This window comes from Peromyscus maniculatus, chromosome 6, assembly GCF_049852395.1.
Source record: "Peromyscus maniculatus bairdii isolate BWxNUB_F1_BW_parent chromosome 6, HU_Pman_BW_mat_3.1, whole genome shotgun sequence".
NCBI classification, from domain to species: domain Eukaryota; kingdom Metazoa; phylum Chordata; class Mammalia; order Rodentia; family Cricetidae; genus Peromyscus; species Peromyscus maniculatus.
Window position 1 is genome coordinate 2190925 of NC_134857.1, and position 12888 is coordinate 2203812.

The window sequence follows — 12888 nt, forward strand, 5'->3', positions numbered from 1 at the left end:
AAATATTACCCTCAGGTGAAGAGAGACTCTGTCTCATATGAACAGATAGAAAATATTAGAGAATACCTTGTAGCCAGATAAACCCAATCAGCAGGAAGTAGTATGAAAAGCTATGCCCAAATTCCCAAAACATTGTTTGTGAATGTTTGTTTTTATTTAAAGGGGAGTGATTATAAATGCAATCTCTTTCTAAAAAAAGGGGGGGAGCTGCACTATCTTGGGTGGTGAAGACCAGATCAGGCCGTGTGTTTATCGGTCTCCAGCTTTCCAAGGACTCTGCAACTGGATTTACCTTATCCTGTTTATCAGTGAGTCTGTTTTCCCCATAGAACCCCTTAATAAATTGATTATGCATGTATGTATGTATGTGTGTGTGTATATGTATATACATATACACACACCACTTAGGCTCTTGTTACAATATCCAACATCTTCTGGTGTCTGTGCATGTGTATATCCCACCTTTAAACATACAGGTGTGCATACAATCACACAGACACACGCATACATATATAGATATATCCATAACAATCTAACTAATCTAACTAATCTGCTAAAAGTCAACTCAAGGTAAGTACAAAGATTAAAACCAAAGAACCAAAAAATCTCTACTACTGAAGCTAAGCATATAAATGCTTAGTGCGGGCTGGAGAGATGGCTCAGCGGTTAAGAGCACTGACTGTCCTGAGTTCAATTCCCAGCAACCACATGGTGGCTCACAGCCATCTGTAATGAGATCTGGTGCCCTCTTCTGGCCAGTAATCATACATGCTGTATATATAATAAATAAATAAATCTTTAAAAAAAATAAATAAATGCTAAGTGCATTTATCAATAAATATACTTTAGAATACCCCATGTATATGCTACAAAAATATGCCTAAAATCGACTGCTTGATCCATTAATAAAATCAACAAATTATTTATAACAAAATATGATTACTGCATTTATTATGTAGAAATTATGTTTTGTTACTAAAATTAATTATAATTCTGGAATAAAATTTTATACACTACAAAAATACCTTCTTGCTCTTTTGCCTTTTCTGTCTTTAGCTGTGTCTGAATCTACAATATCTGCTCTGAGGCAGTCCAAAGTTCCTGAAAATGAAAGGTGTTCTCCAAAGTACATCCGGTAACAGAGGGGCATTGTGTCCTGTGACTGGATTCCAGTATGACTCAGAAGAGGTTTAAAAACAACCTGGAAGACATCAAACAACCACATTAACATAATTAACTGTTCATTGTTTACTTCTGTTCTTACTCTAGCACATAGCATCTATTATCACTAAATGAAACAAAACAGACATCATAATGGTTTTGACGTAAACAAAGATTACCTATAACTTTCCTGAGAATAAAATAATTTAAATTACATTCACTCATGCTTTTTAAAAATTCTATGTGTGTTTCTATTAAACAAAACTGGTACTAGGCCTTGTGGTACAAGCCTACTATCACAGCTAATAGAGAAGCTAGTCAAAATGAATAAGAATTCAAAGCCTGAGCTACAGTGTGAGTTCAAGGGCAGCCTGGGCAACTTAGTGAGACCTTATCTCAAAATAACTTTTTAAAGTGGGATGGGGCTACAGCTCAGTAATAGACACTTGCCTAGCATGAGAGATGCTATGAGCTCAATCTCCAGGAATGGAAACAAAAACAAAACAACCCAAAAACAATATATATGGTTCACTAATAGTTTAACACTTCTAGTAATAACACACAAACAGTTTACATGTTGTATTATGAACATTTATCCCATTTTAAATGATATTACTTGGCTACTTCAGTTATTTAACATGTTTTAGCAAATATATTTTAAAGATTCCTTCTCTAAATGCTTATAGATATGCATTACTCTGGTCAAATCTCCAGCTAACTCAATGTCACAGAAGCAACTATATATGTTTAATAGTAGAATACCATAATACTCTATCAACCGCCCCTCTGTGGATTCAATTCCATGGATAGTTGTTAGTACACGCCTTTCTGATGTTTGCCTTCAAAATCACCTTACCCCACTTCCAGCATGCCCTTTGGCTCTAAGGTTACAGTCCTTTTGTTAGCATTAAGAATAAATTCACTGAATCTACATTTGAATTGAATCTAAGTCTTTGTGTTTCCCAGTGGATTCAAATACGCACAATGAACTTGAAACAGGAGCTAAAAAGATTTTCCTACTCTCCCATTTAAAAAAGAAGTCCTAAAAAATACTCCAAAACATAAAATAAGTAAATGTGGTATATGTGATACAGAAGAAAAGGAAGCTAATAATTTACAAATCTCCTCCTTTCCCCAAAATTTTTAGAGTAAAAATACATATTACGTCATTATTTCTCATTGTGTACAAATGTCATCCCACCCCAGCCCTTCTTTCTTTTGTGGGTGGCCTTCTGAACTCCTCATAAGTACACATTTACATTCAAGCCTCTTTCACTCTGACAGTTCTTAATCCCTATGTCCTACTCTCCAATTTGCCTTCTAGCCATTCAAACTTAAAAAAGATATTCTAATGATTTCCCACTATTTATCTATGGTAAATGTCAAACCCTGGGACAAAAGGCTGAGATGCCTATTAATAAAGAGTGTGGGATATGATAAAATTTAACTTTCTAGTCATATTACAGTCAATTTTTAATGCATAACAAGAACATCATAACCAGACTTTCAATTTGATAACCTATTGGTAAATCTGCATTCATGATTAATCAATGTACTTTTTAAAAGCTGTTCCTGTTCTGCATGAAGGCTTTTACCACAGGCACAGAATAGAGTTCATTTGAACTTCAGGTACCTACTGCTCAATGGTTCCTGCTCTAAGCCCTGCTGCAGGAGGTGAGTTCAGTATCAAGTAAAACAGGTAAGCTCACCTGTGCATCAGCAAGCTGAACAGCAGGAAAGCCTTGGTTTGCTTCTTCCACACCTGCCACATCATCTTGACTAGTACTGTGCTGAGAATGTGTCCCATCCAGAGTATTCTGATCACTAGACAAGACGGTGTTGAAATCTGAGGCTGATGGTATTGTAGGAAGATTGGGTGCAACTCCTAGCAACAAAATTTCAAGAGTAAAATGTGACTCCATTTGGAAATAGGAAAACCATAAAAGAGCATAACAAGTCAAAATTAAAAACAATCTATGTTGTAGTACCCTTACCAGACCATTGATAAGGAAAAACTAATAATATGTAATAGTAAAATTTTATAGCTGTAATTTATTAATTAAAAAATGAAAATAAATATTCAGAAAATACTAGTGATCTTTATCCAGGTACTTAAGCCAGTCAGTCCAAAATGTAGAATTTTATGAAAGGAAAAATCTTTGAAAAGTAAATGTAGCAGGGTAAAAGTCACAGAGTTAACAGAACCATATCCAGGCTTTCCTGAGGATGAACAAAACCAAATGAACTAAGGTTCCCCCCTCCCCTCATGTTCTTTATCATGTAAATTTCCATACAAAGGACCCTTGAGAAAGAGGAACTGTTCCATTCCAGTTCTCTGGTAATTTAAACTACAGCCACTCAGAACAACAGTGAAACTGAGAACCAGAAAAGATGCCAAGAACTGCAGGGTGCCGTCTTTGTATTGTCTTCAGTCTAGAGTCAATGCAAAGACCTAGCATGAAGATATCAGAAGACTTCAAGACTGAGGTGGGCGACACCAACAAGAAAAGAGCTGAGTAAGCACTCACAAATCAACTACTTTTCACATTTTAATAATTTCTATATGAAAAGAATTCACATGATTCAGATAGCTGTTTTAAAGATTCATTTTAGTGGCCCTTAGTAATCAGTACCAAAGTTTACTTCAATATTTAGTAATTTGGAAATATAGGAAAAGGAAGGGTAATATACTTACACTGGATATAGCCATTACTTTCTTAGGGGAACATGCTGTCAGTTTTCGTCCTACACAGGCATATTCTTTTAAAATTAATAAATGGGCCTTATTTATCTCTCTCCTTAGGCAAAGAAATCTTACTTTACTGTTCCCAAAGATCTGATTACGTATTTGTTAAGTAACTACAAAGAGTACGTGAATTAATAGTTATGATGTCTCAGAGAGAGCTAGACAAATTCAAAATATTTTCTATACTATAGATACACCATGTTGTAACTACACTTTATGTTTTTTAACTTGCCTCCTTTGGTGTTATGAATGTTTAACCAACCACATCAAATGGAAGTTCTAAATTCTTTAAATCTTGTATTTGATATAGCAAGAATACCAAATGATAGTTTAATTTACCATTTTCTGAAAGAGTCCAATTTCCACCAAATATCACTTAAACATCTGACAATTTAACCATCCTCTGAGAAACAAGATTTTGCTGAAACTATGCGTGCCACTTAAGACAGTTAAGATAAAAACGACAATCGTAATACCTGTTGGAAGACTGTTATGTCCTGACTTTGTAACAGGAGATTCCTGTACCACACTTCCACGATTACCGACAGCATTTGACATCCAATTATAAAAACTCACAGATGATGGCTCAGATAACAAAGGATGTTCAGACAACATGTCAGTGGCCACTGTATTTCCTGAAACAAAGTTTACTGAGAATAAAATTACCATATACTATAACACAGAGAATGCCACTTACATATTTTCACAAAGTCAGATAAAAATGTCTTTGTAAATATTTTTTTAAAGATTCCTTTACTTTTATTTTATTCATATAGGCGTTCTGCCTAAGTGTGTCTGTGTACAAAGTGCATGCAGTGCCTGTGGGAGCCAGAAGAGGGAGGGCATCAGGATCCACTGGAACTGGAGTTAAGATGGTTGTCACTGGCCATGTGGATGCTGGGAAGCAAACCTAGGTCCTCTGCAACAGCAGCTAGTGCTCTTAAACTATTGAGCCATCTCTCCAGGCATTTTTTTAACTCTCACTTCATGAGGTTGTTAGGTGGATTCTAAAGCATTAGTACAGAATTCATTTTTATTATCAGGATTCATTTTTATTATCATTTTTATTATCATTATTTATTATGATTCTACATTCCTTAGTCTGAGCATGTGTAGTTTGGCATTAGTCAACACATTTTTGAAAACAAAAAGTGAAAGGCATGAAGAGAAAGTTATACTTTTATTCTAAAATATTTTTTCAAAAACAAAGCATGCTAAAAAGATTAGTCATGCAACCAAAGTATATCATAAACTTTTTTCTAATTCTCCACATTAGAAAATTAATTGAAAGAATTGTTTTTGTTTTTGTTTTTGTTTCGAGACAGAGTTTCTTTGTGTAGTTTTGGTGCCTCTCCTGGATCTCGCTCTATAGACCAGGCTGGTCTTGAACTCAGAGAGATTTGCCTGGCTCTGCCTCCCGAGTGCTGGGATTAAAGGCGTGTACCACCACCGCCTGGCCGAAAGAATTGTTTTATTTTTAATTGTGTGTGTGTGTGTGTGTGTGTGTGTGTGTCCAGAGGTGAGACCAGGATCCAGTGGAGCTAGATACCTGTTCTTGTTAGGGAGCTACTTTTCACAGCTGCACTGCTTCTCTGAGGAGTGCCTTCCAGAAGGTTGTGCAGGCTTGGGAAGCTTCCAGTCAGATAGCTGAGAAGGCTCTCCTTCCTTGGACTCTCCTTTACTGGCATCCCACTGCGTCCAACATGGACTGGAGAATCTGTAGCAGTGTCTCCACTGGTGTAACTCAGAGAATGATACGGATGAATGCCCTAAAAAATGAACACAGGATTTTTTTCTAACATATGTAAAAATGACTCCTGATAATTACAACCTCTCTGACAGTTGCTATTGCTGCTAGCTATCCTACCCTTTAATATAGTGATTCTGTCTACTAGGATTGTTGAGTGTCAAATGTAAAAATGCATTTTCTATAACTCTGTAGTACAATACTAAGGGCTATTTAAGTATATTCCTTGAAGTATTTAAGTATATTCCTTGAAGTATTTTAACAATGAATCACTAATCAGTTTCTACAGTTGAACAAGAGTCATAGAATAGAATCTCAAACAGAATACAGGAAATAAAATGCTTGTAAATATCTAAGGGGCCAGTAATCAGAGCATCAGGACTTAAGCAAGTCTTTGCTCATTGGTTTTGACTGTTAACTTGACACAGTCAAGTTGGGAAGACAGTCTAATGGGGCATTGTCAAGACTTGGCTGGCCTATGTCCATATCTGTGGAAGACCGTTTTAACTGCTGAAAGATGTGGGGACACAGCCTGTTGTAAGTGGCACCACTCCCTAGAAAAGGGGTCCTGCACAGTATAAAAGAGGACAAAGATTAGCTGAGTGCAAACAAGCAAGGATGCATATATTCTCTTTTCTTTCTTGACGGTCAGTAAGATATGACTAAGTGCTTGAGTTCCTGTCCTGACTTCTTTGAAATGATGGACTATCACATGAATTATAAGTAAAAAACAAACAAACAAACAAAAAACCCTTTCCTTTCTGTGTTGCTTAAGTGCATTTGTCATAGCAACAAAAATGAAATGAGAATACTCACCCTTCTAGCACTTTAATAACGAAGAGTGCATCAATTACTGTGTATGTTTTAAAATTACCACTTTAACAAATAAATTAATTTAAAAGGCAATATGTACACAAAATAAAAACTTTAAAAGCATAAGAAACATTAGTAGAAAGTTCTGTGTTCTAATTTTCTAGATCCCTTTCCCAATGTTTTTCTAGTTTTTTTATCTTTCTGTACTATGTATTTATATGCTATAAAAGCATACACACTGTGGTGGTTTGAATAAGAATAGAAACCATAGGCTCACATATTTGAATGCTTTGTTCTGCAGTTGGTGGAACAATTTGGGAAGGATTAGGAGGTGTGGCCTTTTTGGAAAATTTCTGTTAGGGATGGCTTTGAAGTTTCAAAAGCCCATGCCATTCCCAGTTAGCTCTCTTTTCTGCCTCATAGTTGTCTTAACAAGTAAGCTCTCAGCTACTGCTCCATTGCCATGTTGCTCTGCCTCCATACTTTTCACAATGATGGTCATAGATTCTAACCCTTTGAAACTGTAAGTTTCCATTTAAATGGTTTCTTTTATAAGTTGCCTTGGTCAGGGTGTTTTTTCATAGCAGTAGAAAACTAAAACACACACACACAGATACACACACACACACACACACACACACACACACACACACACACACACACACTCACATCCCTATATTCTACTATTAATTCAATCCATGTAACTCCAGTGACATCCATAGCTGCACACAAACCTAACCCAACCCCTTTTTGGAAAGGCTTTGTCGTAGGCATTTATAACTGTACATAATTTATTAGCCCTCTAAAATGCTTAAATATTTTAAGACATGTTCATTATTTTCCCATTCAGTATTGCCAAAAAAGTTCTAGGATCTATCTGATCACTTATGGTCACTTCTAGAATGAGTAGTACTTGACATGATAAGATTTTAACTTTTACATATAATTGCCATACTGTCCTTCAAAAGTCAGGACCGTGTTTACTTCTTGTGCAACTGTGTCCTCCCAGATTGAAACATTCCATTCTTATTCCTGAAAGTAACCCAATAAAACTCACTGCTTCTCCAGGTTGGACTCTGGTAGTATCTGTACTTTGGTATGTCATTGGTTCTCTATTTGGGGTGAGTAGCCATGTGTGTAGTGTCTCCCCAGGACAAGGTTTGTCATACAACAATATTCTAATATTGTAGGAGAATAACTGTTTTCTTAAATCTTCACCTATAGCCGGGCGGTGGTGGCGCACGCCTTTAATCCCAGCACTCGGGAGGCAGAGCCAGGCGGATCTCTGTGAGTTCGAGGCCAGCCTGGGCTACCAAGTGAGTCCCAGGAAAGGCGCAAAGCTACACAGAGAAACCCTGTCTCGAAAAACCAAAAAAAAAAAAAAAAAAAAAAAAAAAAAAAAATCTTCACCTATAATATATATCTAGTATGCTAATCTTATAGATAAAAATGGAAATGTCATTTTATTTTATATTTCTTTATAAGAGAATGCATCTGCATATATGTATGCATTTTTTTTTGTTTTGTTTTTTCAAGACAGGGTTTCTCTGTGTAGCTTTGCACCTTTCCTAGAACTCACTTGGTAGCCCAGGCTGGCCTCGAACTCACAGAGATCCGCCTGCCTCTGCCTCCCGAGTGCTGGGATTAAAGGTGTGTGCCACCACCGCCCGGCGTGTATGCATATTTTTTATGACATATTTTATGCCTTTATACATTTTTTAACTTTTCTTTTTAGTATCTTGTCTTTTTCTTAATGATTAGGAAAAAACTTTTGTTGCTGTTGTTTATTTGGTAGCCCTTTTTCATGTGTATTTTATTTAGAAATTTTATTTATAAATTTAATATTTTAATGTCAAAAATTATTCTATTACTATAAATCTACATGCAGACTTTGAGTGAAAATAAAACTATTAACTAATAGTTTTCAGTTCTTAGGAAAGCAAACAAAAAACAAAAAAAAAAAACCCATAATAATACAAAGTATCAGATACACTTACATGTCTTAACTCAGTTATTTCTCATCATAATCCTCCAAAGGAGGTTGCTATCAAAATACCTACCTTACAAATAAGGAGGCACAAATCAGTAATTTTTCAAGTTACAGAGCAGGATTAAAATGAGGGTATTGTGCCGGGCGTTGGTGGCGCACGCCTTTAATCCCAGCACTCGGGAGGCAGAGCCAGGCGGATCTCTGTGAGTTCGAGGCCAGCCTGGGCTACCAAGTGAGCTCCAGGAAAGGCGCAAAGCTACACAGAGAAACCCTGTCTCGAAAAACCAAAAAAAAAAAAAAAAAAAAAAAAAAAATGAGGGTATTGCTCTATATGCTAGTCTACTCACCTGACTATACTGTCCCTCTTACCGAGCATTCTTTAAACTTATTAAAATAATGGAGTATAAATTAAGATGGTAATTTATAAAATCCCAACCTAATCTTTGTAATTGATAATATACAGCCTAAAAGGCTTATCACTAAAACTGAAATGACAAGATTATCAAAATTTTTAATACTGAATTTTATTATATATAATATTCAATAAGATTAAAAAAACCCCACAAAGGTTGAGCAGTCTTTAATTATTAATCACTGATGATACAATTTTCATGGAAATATATACACCAAAAGTTATTAACCAAATTAATTTCAATATAAACTATTGGAATATTTGGAGTAGACATTTAATACATTTAATATTGAAATAAAAAAATTAGGTCGACAATGTAAGTTTTAAATTTTAATCAAAACCAGCAATACCATACCTTTATTTTTAATGCAGAGTCACTATGGGTGTGAGTTTTAGAAAGCTTCCTCATTATTTCAGCTCCAGTGACAGGTCCAGAGCTACCAGGTGGTGGCCGGTTAGCTGTTCCTTCTAGAAGCATTGTGTGTTCACTAACTGTGGCTAAAATGGTTAAAAAAGAATAAGTTAGATATATGACCATATATTTTCTTGACAAATCAACCAGCGTTCTGATCTGTATAATTAAAATCCATCTTTACAAGCTGAAAAATCTAAATTTTTATAATCTTCATATTTTTGTTTCCTTACTCTCCAACCTTAATCTGAGTTTACATCATCTACAAATATAGTGACAAAATTCAACTCAATTACCCTCTAGACTATGCAGTGTGCGACAAATGAATACAGGTACTATGAATAATTAGAAGGGAAGTCACTGAACTAATCAACCTCTGTGCATACTAAATTCTGGATAATAATCAATAAAATTCAGGCTACTTTTAATAATATATCTATTAAAAGTAAAGTTTTAAAAATTATGCTATACAAATGTTCTGAAAGCTGTAATTTTAGGACTACCCTTTCCCCTGCCTTTAATTCTTTTTCAAAACACTTTAAGACAATCTATCATAATAAAAAGTTCAAGTACAAACATACATTTCAAAAACTTCATATATAACACATTTTATTTACAGAATTGTATGCTAAGCTCAGGCTTCTAAATTTACTTCAATATCAAATATATGCAATAGATGACAAGATAAAACTTCTTTAAAAATAGATAGATGGGGCAAATACAATTTTAAAAGGCAGGGTTTTTTTTTTTTTTTTTTTTTTAAAAATGAGTTTGCCATAGAAGTTGTCTCTACTGGATAGATCCTAAATCTACTGTATCTCACAAAGCCAAATTATAAAATTTGTTCAATAAAAAGATTCCAAAGTCATTTGTGAATGTGGATTTATAAAAATTCACAACTGTACAGTTAAACCACAGCATTTTTGAATTTGAGACAAAAATCAAAATTATTGAATACCATGTGACCAACTATGCAACAGCTAGCATTTGCTTCTATTAATAATTCACTAATTAATAACTACAGGAAAAAGGTCTTCATTGGTATCTTTTAAAGAGGTGTATTATTAATATGAAGCTATTCCTACAAGAGGCACATACCAACCCCACCCCACAAAAACAAACAAAAAAACAATGATTACACTGAGAAAAGATAAGTAGAAAAGTACCCTAGTTTAAAGGTACCTGCATCAAACTCAAATTCTGCGCCATCAGCACTGGTATCACTTTGAAGACCACCTCCATTATCCAGGCCAAGTCCATCTTCATGCTCCTGGTCCATAGCAGCTGGAGGTTTCAGTGGCTGAGCTGGTCGGTGTAAGCTAACTCCTTTGAAGGCAGGTGTCACCACAATGAACTTCATCCACTGCCGTGCCAAAGCAACTAATCCTTTCTTTAAAGTTACCAATGCAGGGAGTCCATCACTCTACGGTAACAATGAAGGATTTATTTAAATCTCCAAATGCCCACTTACAAGATGAAGAAACTAAAATTTAGATTTTAAATAATTTGTTCAACACTAGGATTTCAAATTGACAATAAAACTTCCTACAGCTACACATACATTACAAATGTCCCTAGAGGGTTTATGGACTTTAAAAGTTTGGGTCCCAGTGTGGCTATGTTTTTAGGAAGGGGAGGAATCTTTAAGAGGGAATCTAATGGAAATCACTGAGGACAGTAGCTATGGTGAGATCTGATTAGTCTGTACATGGGCTGTTATTAAAGAGCAAGGCCACTACTTCACCTGCTTCTGGCTTCCTGTCTTGGTATTGTGACATCTCCCCCCCCCCCTCGTACACCAAGGGATTGAGCCACATTGATGCCAGTGCTATGCTCTGGGTACTTGAAAACTGTAGAAATGTCCTTCGTTCATAAATTACCAGCCCCAAGTATTTGAATAGAGTAACAGAAAATACCTGATACAGAACCCAAACTCTAAATACAGCATTACATAATTTTGTCATAAAACACCACAGCTACTTCAGGTGAACATGACATTAAACACTGGGTACAGAGTTGCTTTTGTTTTCGTTATTTTAAGAACCATTTAATTGATTTTACTTTTTTGGCACAAATGAAGATTCAAAATTTCTTTTGAGCTACTTAGATGATTCACTAAGTTTAGGAGAAATAAAATTATTCACTGCAAAGATTAGTAATCTATCATGCATCTCTACTTTTAAATATTAAAGTGTATTGCTGCAAATTAAATCCTGGGTATAAATGGATTTGTAACTATCTTGAAAGTTAACAATAAAGATGATTACAGGAAAGAAACTTTGGCTACTTTCCTATTTCAGTCTAAAAAGAAAATTGTGAATTCTCTTCAACTCTTCTTTACTGCAATTCCTCACACTGATATAAATGGTCACTTTGGCCAAAGAGCTCCATTTATAACAGAGTAGGAAAGCACACCCACTTTCTAAGGAATATCAGGTCTTCTCTTTCCTGCCTAGACACAGTGCCATCTATATCTCTTTCTTCCTTTCACATCTTGTAGAGCATCCCCTCAGGGTTAATGTCTCAAGTTTCTCTGTTGTAGTTTCTCAGACTACAACTAGGATGGGCATGTCAGGCTTACATTGTACAACTGTGTCTTCAATTTCCAGAAAGTAGAAACTATTTCAGTCTTAGATATAAACATCTTTTTAAAACCCACCACTTATCAGAGATTCTTTACTTGCCTGGTGAAAGGTATGGTTGGTCATTAATAGTACTGATACATAGGTGCCTAATTTGACTAAATATTGTTGTGTATGCTCTACTACCCAGAAGCCTGGAGAAGACAAGCAATGTTCTCAAACTTCTAAAAATCCAATCACAATTTGATATTTGCTTTCCTAGGGGCAGGGATGAGTTGTGCAATTATATAATCTCCCCTCTATTAATCACTCTTTATTTTACTAAACCATTATGACTCTAGGGATTATTTCCTGGCTTGAAACTTACGCTTTTAGCTTCTACGATACAACTGTCTCAGCTCTCCTTTCTTTTTACTTCCCTTCTTAGCATTCAGTTTAGCTTTATTCAACCTCTCTAACCTTCTTGAAGTTAGGCATTTTTTCAGATTTCACCTTTGACTGTTTCTCATTTAATCATGCTGAGAAATCCTATTTATGCTGACAGCTTCTAACACCTTTATACAGGCCACTCCAAGAATGTCAATCAGAGCACAATGCTATCTACTGACCTGTATTTCTGACCAAATTTTTCATCCTGTCCCTCAGTACTACTGCTACAGAATAGCAGCTTCCTTAAAGCTAATACTTATAAATCAGGTGTGGTGGTGCAGGCCTTTAATCCCAGCAATCAGGAGGCAGAGATAGGTAGGATCTGTGAGTTCAAGGCCAGCCTAATCTACAAAGTGAGTTCCAGGAGCTATACAAAGAAACCCTGTATCAAAAAACAACAAAAAAAATCTAGTACTAACCATTGTGGCATCATCAATGATGGAGTAATTTGCTTGGTGGAGGTAGTGATGTAGAATATTACATAGTAAACATGAAGGATTTTCTTGGAGAAAGCGAGCAACTTTTGTAAGTCTATTGTATTTACTTCTTAGAGGAAAATGTACACTTTTATTCTGAAAACCAAACAAGAACAAAAG

General features: G+C 35.5%; 1 protein-coding gene across 20 annotated transcripts in view; it reads right to left on the reverse strand.

The window, feature by feature from the left end:
- Bltp1 (bridge-like lipid transfer protein family member 1) overlaps positions 1–12888 on the reverse strand; it is a 180106-nt gene that overhangs the window by 77447 nt on the left and 89771 nt on the right. For 14 of the 20 annotated variants that reach the window (XM_076573799.1, XM_076573816.1, XM_076573811.1 and 11 more), the window contains 7 exons: positions 12712–12864; positions 10464–10704; positions 9225–9367; positions 5457–5676; positions 4384–4557; positions 2871–3046; positions 1026–1201 (listed from right to left, as the gene is read on the reverse strand). In XM_076573799.1, the coding sequence (XP_076429914.1) occupies positions 1026–1201; positions 2871–3046; positions 4384–4557; positions 5457–5676; positions 9225–9367; positions 10464–10704; positions 12712–12864 (1283 nt within the window). The remainder of the gene's footprint in view (positions 1–1025; positions 1202–2870; positions 3047–4383; positions 4558–5456; positions 5677–9224; positions 9368–10463; positions 10705–12711; positions 12865–12888) is intronic. The other 6 variants (XM_076573817.1, XM_076573812.1, XM_076573815.1 and 3 more) reach the window with 1 other exon arrangement.